General features: G+C 38.4%; 1 protein-coding gene across 1 annotated transcript; it reads left to right on the top strand.

Annotated features, from left to right (window-relative positions):
• The first annotated feature begins 10,061 nt into the window (after window positions 1–10,061).
• Window positions 10,062–11,791, top strand: LOC148103718 (putative high affinity immunoglobulin gamma Fc receptor IB). The gene is made up of 3 exons (XM_087833210.1): window positions 10,062–10,224; window positions 10,565–10,831; window positions 11,646–11,791. The coding sequence occupies exons 1-3, from the start codon at window positions 10,062–10,064 to the stop codon at window positions 11,789–11,791; spliced, it is 576 nt and encodes a 191-aa protein (XP_087689336.1).
• The last annotated feature ends 5,684 nt before the right edge of the window (window positions 11,792–17,475 follow it).

The raw sequence follows: 17,475 nt of genomic DNA, 5'->3' as shown, positions 1-17,475 counted from the left end.
AGCAAGGTCTTTTGCTTTTATTGGAAAGGACAGTGCAGACAGTAGGCAGTAGGGTGGGGGAGAGCGTGAGGGGGGATAACACACAGGAAATGATCTGTGGATCGACTTGAACTCATGGTCACAGCAGTGACTGTTAGTTTAGTTGACCAATCATTTCATAGTTTTTGTCAAGACCTTTTTTTTTTGTTACGTAACCCCTATGCTGCCTGTTTCTCATAAAAAAACCCAACAAAATGTCAACGCTTGGGAGGAAGAGAAGAGCAAACATATGGATTTCACATTTCAAGGGAAAAAGGACACTTTTTAAATTGTGTGGAGCAACGCCCACTGGTAAAAACACAACAAACTTTTACACTTTAGAGTTTAGTCAGCTGGATCAAATTTAGATTTATTCTATTATAATTCTATATTATTAGTGAAATAAAAGTAGAATAAAATTAAAAGATGTTTTAGTCAAAAGATTATGGCTAAAATTAAATCAAAATATGCTGTCAAAATTAATAGTGTGAGGCAAAATAGGTGGAACTGTGGAAGAAGCGAGGCACACCTTATGGTTGTCAATGTGGTACAATCAGGGCCAACACAAATAGTGGTTACTCATGTACAGGACATCATATCTTATTTTGCACTGTTCATTCTTGATGTCACCTACAAATTCATCCATATCAGGAAATCAGTTCAATCTGTTCTAGATCTAGTGGCAACAGAAATAAGAGCTGTGATGAATGTATACTCGAGATAAGATAAGATAGATAAGATAAGATAAGATAAGACTTTATTGATCCCACAACAGGTAAATTTTTGCGTCACCTCAGCTCAAGTACAGATATCAGAAGGAAATACAAAAATACAAATAAGTACAATCAATGAAAAAAAGTAAGATAATACACTATATACAATGGTCGCATACACAGTATGTGATTATGGATATAGTTGGAAATATGGAAGACATAAACTATATAGCTTGATATAGCTATTGTACCACTACTATTCCTATTTATAGACATGTACACACACACATGTACACACTAAATATACATATGTATACATATACAGACATATAAACCTGCACATGTCCATACACATGGAAGGTCCATTATGCATGAAGTGGTGACCGTGGATGTTCACAGTGTCCAGTGACTTATGACATTATGATTGAGGAGTTATAGAGTCTAACTGCTGATGGGATGAATGATCTGCGAAAGCGCTCCTACCTGCAGCGAGGGTGTTTCAGTCTCTGACTAAAGGAGCTGCTCAGCCCACTCACAAACTCATGCAGTGGGTGATGTGGGTTGTTCATGATGGATGTCAGCTTTACTAGCATCCTCCCCTCACCAACCACCTCCACAGACTCCAGGGGACATCCCAGCACGGAGCTAGACCTCCGCACCAGTTTGTCAATCCTGCTCCTGTCCCTGTCCGTGCATCCACTCCCCCAGCAGGCCACTGCATAGAAAAGGGCAGATGCTACCACAGAGTCATAGAATGTCCTTAACAGAGTCCTGCAGACTCCGAAGGACCTCAGTCTCCTCAGCAGGTGGAGTCGACTCTGGCCCTTCTTATACAGGATGTCTGTATTTGTAGTCCAGTCCAGTTTATTGTTGAGGTGAACACCCAGGTACTTATAAGAGTCCACTATCTCAATGTCTTTCCCTTGGATGTTCACCGGTGTTGTAGGGGATGACTTCCTCCCGAAGTCTATGATCATCTCCTTTGTCTTGCCGGCCTTTGGAATACGTTGGTCTCACACCAGCCAACAAAGTCACTGATGACCCCCCCTGTATTCCTGATCATTCCCGTCTGATACGCATCCAATGATGGCTGTATCATCTGAGAACTTCTGTAGATGGCAATCGTCCGAATTATAACAGAAGTCTGAAGTGTAAAGGCTGAACAGGAAAGGTGAGAGAACCGTGCCCCGTGGTGCCCCCGTGCTGCAGATTACCACCTCGGACACACAGTCATGGAGGCTCACATACTGTGGTCTGTTGGTAAGGTAGTCGATGGTCCATGCAGTCAGTTGTTTGCCTACTCCGGCTCTCTCCAGCTTCCCTCTCAGTAGTGCAGGTTGGATGGTGTTGAAAGCACTGGAGAAGTCAAAAAACATGATCCTCACAGTGCTCCCCGCCTGCTCTAAGTGAGAGAGGGATCGGTGTACCAGGTAGATGACAGCGTCATCCACCCCAATTCCAGAACGGTAGGCGAACTGCAGGGGGTCCAACACTGAGCCCACCAGTGGCCGAAGGTGGTGCAGGATGAGCCTTTCCATGGTCTTCATCAGATGAGAAGTCAAGGCAACAGGCCTGAAGTGGTTGGGCTCCCTGGGGTGTGCGATTTTTGGCACCGGAACCACACAGGAAGTCTTTCACAGTTCAGGAACCCTCTCCAGCCTCAGGCTCAGGTTGAAGATGTACAGGGCCACCTGACAGAGCTGGTCTGCACAGTCCCTGAGCAGTCTGGAGCAGATTCCATCCGGACCTGCTGCCTTCCTTGCCTTCGTCCTCTTGAGCTGATTTCTCACCTGATCAGCTGTAAAGTAGATGGAGATGGACAGGAAGACACAATGGCAGTATCCCAATTCAGGGTCTGCAGCCTTAAAGGCCGCATTTTAAGGCCGATTACATCACAGCGACGCAACAAAGGCTGTCCCAGTTCAAAGGCTGCTCGAAATGCAGCCCTCAAATGCGTCCTTCTTTTCCTTGAATTTTAAGGATGTGGCAGTGTAGACTTTGTGGCCCAACATATCCCAGACTTCATAGCACGGTGGTGGGTGTGGATAATTATGCCGAAAAAAAAACAGCGGAAGAGGGGCGCCCGAAGAGTAAACTTTTAAAAGTAAGTACTGAATATTATGTCACTTATGTCATAGTTTATGTGCAAATGTTTAATAAGGAAGAACATTAAAACATTACTGTTGGCCACATGTCGGCAAAGTTATGTGACATTAGCGATATTTGTACTAACTTGGTTTTAAAGCCTTTACTTTAAAATATACGCCGTTCAATAGTTGACGTTAATCTTACAGAGAATGTGATGATTTTATGGATAATTAAAGTAAGCACTGAGAGAAATTTAGTAATGCCAACATATTGAAAGAACAATATTTGTGTCTTACATATAATACATTTATATATACAGTGTAAAAGGAACCTGTCTTTGAGTGAAGATTTCAGGTGACAGGAAATATAAATAAATGCAGCTTGAATCTTTACTGAACCTCAATATTTGAAACTGAGTTCATTCACTGCTGTAATAACTAATAATGACTGAAATAATAACTTTAATATTGGCCATATTATATTTACATTACCAAAGTGAGATGACTGTAGTCTCATGAACAACATTAGCTAATTGTTATTTACTAGCTAATCTTAAAATGACTGTTCAGTACAGAAATGAAGCCCAATAATCATGATTTCACAGTCCCGCGGTCTCAGCCTCAGATACTTATCAAATCAAAGCTCATGTAGAAAAAAACAAACAGATGAACAATATATGTTCTCCTTCATTTCTGTCAACCACCCGTTTCCAGCTATCATGGCGACCTGGGCTAGACCGTCCCATTTCACAAGCCTCGCACTTCCGGGCTTAGCGGTCTTTGAGTGCGCAGCCTTTGTGGACCGTTAAGGTTGCGTACTTTAAGGCTGCAGACCCTGAATTGGGATACATCCAATATGTAGGCATCAAGTGCAAGAAATATATATGCAGCACACACAGTAAAACTGTCCCTCATGTGCTTTATAGACTGGCACAAATAAGCTGTACAATAGAGCTGAGTTATATAGACTGAAATGAATCTGGTCCATTTCTAATTAAGTTCAAAGATATAGAAGAGTAGAAGAAGAATATTCAAATAGCAGTGTTCAGTAACCTTGTTTCATTTATATATTGTTTAAGATAAATACGTCTTTTCTACTCACATCTTAGTTATTATTATTATTTTTAATTAGTTCTTGTCACAAAAAATAAGGAGCACTTTTGCTCATAAATGTGCCCTAGAGGTAAATTCTAAACTGAAACATGTATGTCTGTATTAGTTAGAACTGAGATAAACTAAACCTCTTTTTTTTCTTTTTTTACATAAATTGAAATGGAATTATTGGTTTAATAACACAATAATATAGCAGGTCCATTGAGCCAACGTTAGATGAGCAACCAAAATATGAACACAATGTAGCCCACAGTGTTTTGACCTGTCCTCAAACCATGAAGTCACCTGCTATTTGTTATTTTAAAAGGCAAACAGGTGACTGACAATGTCCAAAAGATCAGAAGGTGGTGCCTGTTTTAAAATAAAAATACCAAATGGGCATTTCAAAAGAGAAATGTTATATTAAAATTAAAAAACAAAAAAATGTTGATTTTAGTATTCATAACGTTTTCACTTTTATTTAGAAAGTAAGTATTCAACGGTTTAGAAAGCATTACAGTGGGTTGTGGACCAGTTTTTGGCGCAGCGTGTTTTGGGGTTTAAAAGCCACAGAGACCCGGGGTTTAGAAAAAATGCGTTCTGATACTCCTGACACATATGGGATCACTACAGGTTTTCGCTTGGGCAGCGGTTGTTCTTCTCTCCTGGATCGGCTGGAGCTTTCTTTAGGTGCCTTCCCAGCTTTGACAAAAGTCCAGCTGGAATAACCACATTTACTCAGGGCCTTCTTGATGTGCCTTGATGTGGTACATCTTTCGCCATCTTACAATACTGTGATTGCCATTCCCCAACTCTCTGTGAATGGTACTCATGTCCATTGATCAGTGGGTTTTGGTCAGTGGTTGTTGATCAATGGTCATGAGAATTTGCCTAATTAAGATTAATCGTTCCTTCAGTGGGCTGGTTTCAATCATTATGCAAATGTACTGTTTATAAGATTGGGGAAACCTGCAGTCAGCTGAGACTGAAGAAGTCACTTGGATGAGTGACGAAACGTTTCTCCCACAAAACGCTACGTACAGATGAACAGAATCAACTTTTTGGAGATTTACTTTCCTGGATGAGTGAGAATGCATCAAGACAATAGAAAAATACAACTAAAAGCTCATTTATAGAAGCCACCAGAAACACACAAAAAGCTTTTTTGTTGATCATAGATTACACTGAAAATAATATATACAGACTAATAAAATTCTCGCCATAAAAATTTTCATCCTTACATATCATGTTTTTTGTGTTTTTTTTTCTATTTTTTAGAATATTTTTACTTTGTATTGGTGTAACTTTCTGTGATATACAAATAATACATTTACAAGATTTTTTTCATAAAGATTTCTCAGCTTTTGCAGTATAAAATGTCTTTCTCACTAAGCTGGTCTATATTTTTTTAACCAAGTGTGCTATAACTTATATTATAACAAAATTAAAATCAATTATGGTTAAAACAGGAAGTCTAACAGATGACTTCAGCTTGTATGTCCACATTAAACAAAGAAAATTGTGACCCTCATGGTTCTAGAGTGTCTTTGTTTCGGCCTCCCTTTTTAGCTCCATTGTTTCTCTCTCTCTATCTCATACACACACACACACACACACGGTTCGCAGCAGCTGTGCTGACAATATTGCTCGCCCGAGCCTGTCTGTTTCAGGGCGGTGCTACGAGGGAGGCCATGTTCAGGTGTGGAGTGTGGCTGGACTGTGCGGTGATGCGGCGTCAGGAGGAGACAGGTCTGCTATTGTATTTAGGGTATTTTAAAATTGTATTTGTAATTCTGGTTTTACCTTTTTCCATTGAAATAAATGGTGTGTTTAAGGCCGATTTAGTCTCTGCAGAGGTGGGTCGAGTATCCAAAAATTGTACTCAAGTAAGAGTAGCATTACTTTAAAATAGTATTACTCAAGTAAAAGTGAAAAGTAGTCATCAAAAAAGTTACTCAAGTAAGAGTAAAAAAAGTACTTGGCGAAAAGACTACTCAAGTAGCGAGTAACTGTTTGAAATGTCCGATTTATTTTATAAATAAATGCTATCAGACAAACAAAAATAAATAAATATACAAATTTTAGTATTTTCAAAAGGAATATATGTAAAAACTTCAACAAAATATGGCACAACAATTCTAATTTCCAGATTTCAGTTTTTCACAACATAAAGCTTTTTTCACCAATACCTACAGTAAATAATATAAATATATAAACAGTGCAAACAATTTCCAATGACAAGATATGCTGTAAACTTTATATTCATTTTTTGCTCCAAATGGCACAGCAGCTTCAGAGAAAACATTAGAACGAGGCATCTTCAACATATGTTCATACAAGGCAGCTCAGTTTACCATAAGTTGTATGGGTGTGTGTCTATTTCTGCATATTTAGCAAAAATGTGCCATTTCTTCACTCAGTGAGGTGATGGTTAAGCTTCAGCAGCAGTTTGCTCTCAAGGTTTTTTCTGTGAAGCTGTAACTGTTTAGCGAACAGGAGTCCTGCATGACTAAGAAGTCCTTCACAAGCTCCAGATGCAGGAAGAGCTGTATTGATTTTGATCAACAGCTTCTTGATGTGAGGAAAGCCATGCAATAGATCCACACCTCCAGTGAATGGACATGAAAGGTACCTCTCCAGCTCCCCTGCTTCTGGCTTTCCTGACCCCGTGGATCCATCATCTTCGTCGGTTAGGCTGCTGTTTGTGCTGGCATCATCCAGCTCTGAGTCTAGGTGATGTCTGATGAAGTGGAGACCTGTGGAAAGATGTAAGGTTTTCAAAAGGATTAGGTCTGGTCATTATAGTGCTGTATACACTGCCAAGCTGCGGATGTTTGTTTGGAGCTAGCCTCCAAAAGCTGGCCATACACTGTGCGATTTTTGGCCCATTTTGAGCCGATTTTTCAGTCGCGCAACCGTTTTGGGGATCGGCCCGAGTTTCGCCTTAATCGTGTGTGCATCGTGTAGTATACATGGGGTAACAAAAAGCAGTTAACACCTCACGACCAGCTCCCAATCATCAATCGTATGGTCGCAAGATAAACTTGTTTGAAATCCTGTTGCCCCTCAACGCAGCCTCTCACACTGCGCATGCACAAACACAAAAGTTTATTGTTCTAACAATATACCTTTCACGTTTGAACAATATAATATTTATATTGTGTCTGTGTGAGTGAGTGAAAGACAAGAGGGAGAGCGAAGGACAGATTTTGTATGATAAGCTTCATGTTATGGACGCACAGTTTGAGCACTCAGGTCGCATCAGAGCATCAGGCCGTATAGTGTGAGACACTGCATCGTGACCTCTGAACTTCTAACCCCTGAGATTCAATTGTACAGTTTGAGCAGGAGCTGAATAACGTGACTGAAAAAAATCGCAGTGTTTGCCCTTCTTAATGCAGACTGTTTAAACTAAACAAGCTGCTGTTTCACATAATAAACCCTGTCAGCCGCAGTATTGCCTTCTGTTTTAACAGTTAAAGCAGTAGAGACGAGCTGTTTACATCTGCGTGGAACTCTAGCGTCATTAACCAGGCAGCCGAAGCTGCACAAAAAAAACCCACAAACTTCTCTCACTACAACGTAGCACCGAAAATATGACTCGCAGCTCGAGCTCGACACAGCTGCTGTAACATAAGACTGACATCCAGCTAACCACAGCTAAAAAGATATTTACAGAAAACTTACCGTTTCCTCAGGTTACACGAGTTGAGTTGTTTCACGCTGAAAAGTTGGTTTGTTTTGGCTCTCACTGAAGACACCGATACTGAAGGCATAGCTGTTCTTTTGTACTGCTTTTAAGAGAAATGTATATGAGGCCAAGGGTGTTCATCCTCCTCAGCTCTAGCGTAGACAACTGGCTCTGCCATGTTTCTTCTTTCCGTGTGTCCGCTACTGTGAAATGCTTGGGCCGCTCTGCCCGCCACAGTTTCAAACTGGTCATGTGACTGCATGGCCACATCTGATTTGTAAAAAAGTTACCGGAAACTCCACTGGTGGCATGTTATCTAATATGTTAAACGAATCATTTTTTTAAAAAGTAACGAGTCGAATTTTGCAAATGTAGCGGAATAAAAGTACTGTTTCTTCTTCACAAATGTAGTCAAGTAAAAGTAAAAAGTATCGTGCAAAAAAGATACCTTAAAAGTAAATTTTTTTCAAAAACTTACTCAAGTAAATGTAACGGAGTAAATGTAACTTGTTACTACCTACCTCTGAGTCTCTGTGCCCTGAGCGTTAACAATTGGAGCGTTAATAACGCTTTTCCCAATGGACCCAAGGCATGAACCGGACATTCTAACTTGGACCAACCCACTAAAAAACGACAAAACGTCCAGGGGGGTACAAACCACACCTGCTCAAGGAGGGACCTAACCAGAAACCAGCTAACCCCAGCCACCAAGGTGCCACATCTTAACCTGCCCAGAAGAGGCCATCCAGCCCGCCAGGGAAAAGCATCTCTGTCCAAAAGATATGGATTTTCACTAAATTCATATGTTAGACAATTTAAAAGAATAGCAATGAAGTTATGCATTCTGTTTAGCAACTAATTTGTCATTTGCCATTTTAGTAGGAGCCCTGTACACAAATGAATCTAGTATGATTGTGTGTGCCGAACATGCCCTGTAGAGGTCACTGGCTCACTTTGTATATCTAAATATTTGTAACAGTGGCGGTCATTAGACTGCTTTGTTCTCATTGCTCCCCGTGTGTGTTGTTATTAAAATAAAATTCCTGACTTAACCATTTTTTTTTTTTAGATAAAATGTTCCTGACCAACAACCACGTGACATGAGATAATATGCAACAACAGGTTTAATTTTGCACTGGGGAGCTCCAGAATCATCATGCTTTAGTTGGTTTTTAGTACTTAATCTAGGAGGTTCCCATGAGGTATCTTGTAAAGGTATTTTTTGGGCAGATCAGTTGTCTGTATGGGGTCATAATACCAGACAAGACCTCATGCTACAGTAGAAAGTTGACACCTCTATACTTCAGCAGTAAGCCAAACAGGAAGAGGTTGTTAGTTATATTAAACTGCATATCGCTGTGATGATCTGTCAGCAAGACAACATGGAGGTTACGCTTTTCTGCATTAGATCGTGTGAGTACTGAGTTTGTTACACATCTGAGGTGTTGCTGCTGCTTTTTATCTAGCAGTTGTACTAATTTGTAGCTCAATACATTAGTATTAAACTTTCGTATCAGCACTATTGATTCTACAAATATCAGAATCTCCAACTGTGAGCGTAACTTTCATTTTTCTTTAAAACATATTCAGTATTTTGATGATTTTGGTGATGAGCCTTGTGCAATGCTGTTTTCTGGCCAAACACAAAGCATAGCAGGATTACATGCAAGTCTGATAAGAAGAAATACAAATTCATTCAATGACCACATTAGGCTGTGAAGTTTTACAGACATGAATGCTGCTCAAACCCTCATCCCATGAGGTGTCCTTTCATATGTCCTGATATGTTCAGCTTAATAAATATTGTTCTCTGTTAAATACCGTATAATTAAAGCAGAAATATATTTATTAAGTTGGAAGCTGATGGACAAGTCACAGTGATGCAGTCAAATCTGATATATTATTATAATATTATTTATTTTTTGGACCTTTTGGGATGGGTAGGTTTATAAACAAGTTCACTGACAACATATTACCATCAAGACTATAGCATATAATTCACATTATTTTGTCATAGCCTTTAATTTTGCATTCAGCAAAATTCCTTCCAAAGTCTAACAAAGCCATAAGATCACCTGTGGGTCAAGTTGAGTTATATTTAATTTAAATGTGTCTTTTATTCACTTATCTTTAAAACTTTCACATGTTATTTGTTTCTTCAGTGATAAATACCTGGCTGCTGCTGGTGATACAAATTTGGGATAGTTGTGATGCTCAAACAAGTAAGTGAAAGTTAATTTGATTCCTTTGCACAATTTAGTAACTTTCTGATTAATGTCAGTCAGGATTCTATGTTTGATTTGTTAATTGTCACTTGACATATTTTTAATGGTCCTGTCTTTCTCTTTGTCAATAGATTCAGCTTTTCCTCATGTTGTTCCAAACACTTCTCAGCATTATGAATACAGCACAGTGTCTTTTGACTGTAAGGAGTTTGATGTGTCTCTTGGATGGAAACTAATGAGGAAAGCAACAGATGTTGATACAGCGTGTGGGACTAGCGGGGGAGTTTTCAGTGGGTCCATTTGCATCTTCAGAAATGTTTATATTGAAGACAGTGGACAGTACTGGTGTGAGAGCGGAGATGGAAAGAAAAGCAGCCCCGTCAACATCACCATTTCACGTAAGTTTATTGTATCTGTGTTCACTGACATTTATGTTTATGTTGGTAAAGAAATCTGTGGTGAATTGCATATTAAAATGTGTTTTATGAGCTAAAGTACACCACCATACAGAGCTTGTTGAGAAATCAGCTAAATATTCTGATAATTATATATCTGCTAAGTGTTGGCCTGTGCAAGTGAAAAAAAGAAAGTTCAACAGGGGTGTCACAGAAAAAAATTGATAACATATACTGCACATGAAAGTGCTCAAATCCTATGAGAAACGGGTTTCAAACACATGATTTTCATTTGTGCTGAGCTATAAACGTCTAATTATACCACATATTATAATTATAACAGCTGGTCCTGTGATCCTGGAAAGCCCTTTAATTCCTGTGGTGGAGGGAAATACTGTGAGTCTGCGCTGTAAAAACAGCACAGATTTCACCAAAACCGCCACTTCCATATCCTTCTATAAAAATGGCCTCTTTATCAAGAGCATCTCCACCAGCACTTTGATCATCCGCAACATTAACAAGTCTCATGAAGGACTCTACAAGTGCAACATCTCAGGAGCTGGAGAATCACCGGAGAGCTGGCTGGCTGTCAGAAGCAGAGACAACACAGGTGAGAGTACACATTACTGTGGTGTTTGTGTGTGTGTGTGTGTGTGTGTGGTGTAATGTATTTTGAGATGTGTTTCAGGTCACATACTTTTCAGGCTGTTAGAGGCCTACACTTCATATAAAATATGGACATATATTAATCCCCCACTAAACGTTGGAACTCTGGTAGACAAAGAGACAAATAATCACTTCTTTAAAATGAGAGACAAAAGCTTCGAACCAACATTGGAGGGTTTGTTTCTGTAAAGACACTGCAAAACTGCAAAAACCAAGAAAAGGCATTTTGGAAAAAAAAATCTTAGTGCCTTACATTACATGACATACGCTAAAGCTTTAGTAAATCAAACTGTACCTAATATAACCACTAGAAAAGAGTAGACAATAGTTAGCATTTATTCTGCTAGCTTAATGCAGAATGAATGCATTAATAATAGATATTATTAGAAATTCACTAAGAACTCATTGCATGTGCTAATGTAATTAGCATTGGCAGTGTGATCATATGATAGCATCATAACTTACCCAGTATAAACTGAAATGTTTTCACTCGCCTGGAATATTTGACCCTTTTATTGGTTTAATAAAGAAACTCATTGTCAGTATAACTGGGCTCGTATCACCTGCCTGTACAATTGATGCATGTATTTGAAAGTATGACAGAGCATCATTTTGGGGCATCATTTGTCCTCTAGACGGAGAGTTTTATATTGTAAATTAAGTCATTTTTTTTTGACAAGAACAAATAATAATTGGTTATTTAAACCCAAATTTTACAAATTAAGGATGTTGTTTGTTGTGTTTTGTTTTTTTTACAGACAATGACATGGTGACTCTCCTTTGTTATGATCAACTTCCTGTTTTGCTCTACTTCCTGCTAAGAACTGTTGGCACCATTTTATGGGTCACTCTGCTGCTGGTGGTGTTAAGAAAACGTCAGCCTTGGAATGACCATGCTATATAGAAAATGTGCACAATTGTAAGCAACAAAATTGTAAAAAATACATTTTCTATATTATGATAGAATATATATATATATATATATATATATATATATATATATATATATATATATATATATATATATATATATATATATATATATTTAAATATATATATTATAATAGAAGCCTTTGAAAATTATTTCTATGGATAAATGCAATTTAGACAGACTGCTCTGTCTACCACTGGTAAACAGAGCAGTCACCCGAGACTGCAAGACCATACTGACCAGCCTGTGCACCGCCTGGATTGACTGCAAGAAAGCCTATGACTCGATGCCCCACACTTGGATCCTAGATCAACAGGACTAAGAGCCTTCATCAGGAACTCTGTGGGGATGTGGGGAACAACACTAGAGGCCATCTTCAAGCCAATAGCATGTTGCCATCAAGTGCAGGATCTACCAAGGAGACGCAAGGAGCAAGAGGAGCATTCATGGAAGGGTAAAGACCGTCTGCAGGGGCGAGAGGATAATTTTTTGAATAGATATATAGATATAGACAGATATTTTTATCACCAGCTAACCTGTTTAGATATTTTGATATTTTGTCATGGACCTGTTTGAAAAAAACCCAAAACAAAGAAAAAAAACACACATTATCTGTCTAGTATAACTATGTATTTTGGACATAGAAGTAGATCAGTTGTGTATATTAATTATTTTACGTGAGTTTAAATGTCTTTTAATCTTCTCAGCGTTTAACTCTGTGATACAACCACAGTGTCTCCAAAGTTCTGTCAACAGAGTTTGCAAGTTTGCAGAGAGCTCAGTGAAAGACTACTGTGGTCATGAAAGGAAGAACAAATAAATTATTCAGTTACTTCTTTCTGACTTATTAAAAAAAAATTATCATGTAGATTAAAGGCCATGTGTGATGTCATTTGTACTAGAAGCGGATGTAAGATGGACTCCACTAAATCTATGTTTCTTAATTGTATTATTATATATTATATTATTAGAAACCCCATAAAAATTCGAGATCCAGTTTATGCGTCGTATACCTTGAGCTGAATTTAATTTGAATGTCGTGTGTAGGTTTCAGAAATGCCCAATGGTTGATGGAATGTGTTAATGGGACCAGTAACACACATTATGAATCTGCACAGAAACAATATCCCTTGATTTATTTACTGATCTTTTTTTTTAGATATCTCTAAAAATGTAATTTACATTTTTTGAAAGTAGTGTATTTTGTTAGATTATTGGTGTTTATCGTTGGTATTTAACTAACGTTCCTCTCTGACACTGAAATTCTATTTAAGACTTCTTTAGACACAATATATTATTGTTTGAGCATGAGGAACTGAAACTAAAAATTTGTAGGGTTTTTTTGTTTGTTTTTGTTTGATTCTGTTTGGTTTTAAGAACTGAAATTTCTTTGGCTCTCTAAGTGGTTTCTGTATTTAACGTACTTCCTGAAATCCTGGTTTTTGAGGCTTCATGTGCTGTGATACTCATCACTAAACAATACTGGACATAAAGCCTGTACATATTTATTTTTATTGTTAATGAATCATTTTAATTTTATACCACTAATAAGAATTTCCGAATAAACAAATATTACAACTTGTATCTGGTGGGTCTTAGACATCTGGCCTGAGACTCTTCTCGGCTCTTGTTAGCTAGCCTCTAGCAGGATTGGCTGCCCATTTCCTCTAGTTCTTTGGGGCTCTTGTCCATTGGCTTTGAGAACTCTGTCTTCCTCCTTCCTCTTAGGTGGACACAGGGTTGTCATTGAGATGTGTGGCCTTGTGTCCTGGAGAGCAATGGAAGATCCTGGGTCTTCATCATTGCTGCATCTTCTTACCCTCAAATGTGTTTCGTGGCAAAGACATTTGTAATTTTATTATACGGTGTATCTTTCTGTGTCTCTTTTCTCTTTTCTCTCCCCTCAGGCCCTACTCAGTCACAGCAGATGGTTTTTCCTCCCCATTGCTGCCAAGTTCTTGAACATAATGAGTTTTCTGATTGTTGGGGTTTTCTGTGTATTAAAATACAGTCTTTTGCTTAAAATATAAAGCACCTCGAGGGGGCTATATATTTTAAAATTGACCTCACATATGGCTGCAACAAAACAAGAAACATATATTAATAAGTTGATTAAAAGAATAAAAGCAAACACTTATTATCTGCAAATGCTCATTGGAGCAGATATTTTTGGTGGTTTAGTATACACGTATGTGTTTTTTTATTTTCATTTCACACACCTCAGAGGAGATGAGAAATGAGATGATGTGGTTTCAAATAAACTTTAATTACTTTAAACATGCAATTGAGTTAAAAATGACCCAGTTTCTGTTTCTAGTAATGAAATGTGCCCCTTTCTAAGCATAGTGTCCTGCATAGACACACCAAAGATGATAGGCAGAGGTTTCACTGTTAGACTTAAATAAGCTGCTTACTCTTAAATCAACAGTCATTACGTGACTTACCAGACAGACCACATCTGCTTTTATTAAGCTACACACACCTCTTGTACTTTCGTTTTGTTCCACTCAGCTGTTTTTTTTTAAGGTGTGATAATGACTTCTCACAAATAAGGTGCATAATCAGAACTTTAGAGATGCCAGTGGGTGACTGAAGATATCCAGTTACAAGGATATCTTTTTTACAATGTCATACTTTGTAAAAACAAAAACAAAAACAAAAAAACTGTTTATCTTCCCTACTAATAGTAAGAACAACATTCTACAATATTTAATCAGACATCTACTGGATTGGAAGAAAGATTCCCTTCACATTTTTTGTAGAGAACTAAAACATTGAGTCATCTTTTCTTCAGTAATCTATATAGCACACAGGAAATAAACCTTCTTCACAGGGAGCAGGAAGTGAAATATAACAAGCACCTGAAAAAAGATCACACCGACCACTGCAGGGTTTGAATTAAATCGTGCAATTCACTGCAGCTTTTCTTTAAGTGTTGTTTTCACAAACCATATATGTTTTCAATTTGTACTGGGAGGCCGAGCCTTCAGCTTTCAGGCCCCTCTTATAGGGAACCAGCTCCTAGTTTGGATTTGGGTGACTCTCTACATTTAAGATTAGGCTAAAAACGTTTTGATAAAGCTTACAGTTATGTCTGGATCACATGACCCTAGATTTTATCTTAGTTATCCTGCCATGGTGCATCATGGGAAGCCCCCAGCACCCTAGAAATAGAAGTATTTCTTCTACACGCTGCTCTTTTCATTGTTTATACACAATTCTGCATTTAATCAGTACTTTTTTAATTGTAGCAAGACTTCACACCTTTAAATGGTCATTTGAGATATGACCTATTGCAAGTTCCTGTTTTTATAAGTTTAGCAGGACTGCTACTTCTGGTTTTGTACGTGTTTGTTTGTTAACCACCTTGAAGCCACTTTAGTTGTGATTTGGTGCTATATACATAAAATTGAAATGAACCTTCCACTGTGATCTAACAACTATAGTAGGAGGTGATGCTATATTGGGCTGCATATATATTTGCACACTAACTTACATGCTTGTAGGTTTGATGTCTTGTGTCTTCAGAGCCGCTGTTTTGCATTCTTTTGTTGCAACAAGTTGTTGACTTACTTTTGAGTTCCTATTATTTTGAAGCAATCTGGCTTCTCTCTTCTAACCTCTGACATAAACAAGACATTTTCACCCACAGAACTGCCTCTTACTGGAATTTCCTATTTTGGAATATTCTCTGGAATCTATATATATAATTGTGTGGTAAAATCCCAGTAGATCTCAGTTTTTGACCGAGATGCATAATTATATTATGCATTATATATTATAAGAAATTAACGCATAATGTCATTAATTTGACCACAAGGTGGATTTGGACAAGCACATGCAGGCACTAATAGTCTGTATTTGTGTGCTAGTCAGATGATATCTATCAACCCATTGAAAAGACATGCAGCCTGTGAGGAATTTATATTGATTTGTTGAAAGGTGGAAGTGCAGATAAGCTGGTCTTAACCCACATTAAATGTGTTTTGAAGAAAAATATCAGCATCAGTCCTTTGAGCCGGTTATCCTTATCAGCGTAAGACACACAATAGGGCCCTCTAGTGGCTGCAGGAGTTCTGACAAGTTTTTCAGAACAATGGAAGAAGTCAGGTGATCGAGTGATAGTTTACTTGTGTGAGCGTGTGTGGAATAAAATGATAGTTTGTAGAAAGAGGAGAGCAGACTGAATTAATTTATAAATTAAGTTAATGAATGTGATGAAAATGCACAGCATAAGTTATGTTCTTGGCACATGTTGGCAGGGACTTAATTTTAATGGTCTTATCTTGTGATGCTGATTTGTGTGAAACCCTGCTCTTTTTTTATTCACTGGGATACCCCTGTGACGGGATTTTATCTGCCCTTTGTTTGCATAAGTCACACACATGTCATCTGCATTTTAAGAGTGAAGGAAATCCACTGATGCCACTGAGAAGGTTTTTGAAATTTTTCCTGTATAGCAGAGTTTCATTAACTGATTTTATGACAAGTCATCAGATACCCTGTATGGACAGGAGGAGGAAACAGTGACAGGAGCTGTGTGAGGCTACTAAAGACAGTGGATCCCTCACCAGCTGCATTAAAAAGAGCAGAGAGGTAACAATAACACATGTACCAGTTGTTGTATTGCAGAGGTATAAAAACAATAATAAACACAATGTTTTGGTTCTATAACATTTTTCTATTATTCCTTTATTAAGGGTTAAGTGCAAGAGTTCTTAAGTGTGGATACTTAAATAACAGATTAATGCAATAGCAAACGGTGCCTTTTTTCTCAGATGGACAGCAAGTGGAGAGTGATAGATGATATGAGGAGATTGAAGGAGCGGTAGAGGCAAAGAGTGAGTCACAGGCAGAATCTAGCTTATTTCTCACAGTTTTGTTGCCTTGTGGCTCCAAGCGCTTTATTATTATCTCATAAGACTTGTTTAATCAGCTCCCATGGACTCCTTAATGTCTACAGTCCCAGATCAACACAGCCCTGCCCAACAGGGGCAGCAACAACCTCTCAACAGCAACATCAGGTAAAACAAAGGCTATGTTTGCTTTGCAATGTCCCCATCTAATCACAGTGATATAGTATGACATGATTCCATATTAGATTGTTGATGAATGTGGGTTGTTGTTCTTCAGCCTGGTTCTGTGTGCCCCTTTTTAACTTAGAGCACCCGCCCCTTCAAACATCTGTGCACGGCCCTGGAGCACCCACCTCCGCCTTCAACTCATCTGTCCCTCCTACTGCACACCTCACCACTGCTGACACCACCCATATATACTTCCCTGCCACTGCTGACTTCCACATGCAGCACCACAGTTCCTTTCTCAGCAGCCAATCATCTGCTTTCTCTGATCCACAATGACATAGTGAAGCTTTTCACTGACCTTCTCTAAACTTCTACATCAACACTCTCAGAACAAACATCACATCTGTAGAGCTCTTTCCCTGCATGAAGCCACACTGCTGCTCACCTCCTTAACCTAGTTTCAATAATTGGTAGCATATTTCTATTACAGCTTGGTAGTAATGTGGTAATCATAGGTAACAAGGGAAATGCAAGAGTGTAATAATGTGGTAAGTTCTAAGTTATTACAACTCAATTACCTGTAGTAGTTTCTGGGTAATAAGCAGGAAACAGAGCTGCAAAATGTGAAGCTGT

Source organism: Neolamprologus brichardi, chromosome 3, assembly GCF_056152115.1.
Source record: "Neolamprologus brichardi isolate AB-2024 chromosome 3, ASM5615211v1, whole genome shotgun sequence".
Lineage (NCBI taxonomy): Eukaryota > Metazoa > Chordata > Actinopteri > Cichliformes > Cichlidae > Neolamprologus > Neolamprologus brichardi.
Note: the sequence above shows the minus strand (reverse complement) of the source record. Positions and strands in the feature narration are given on the sequence as shown.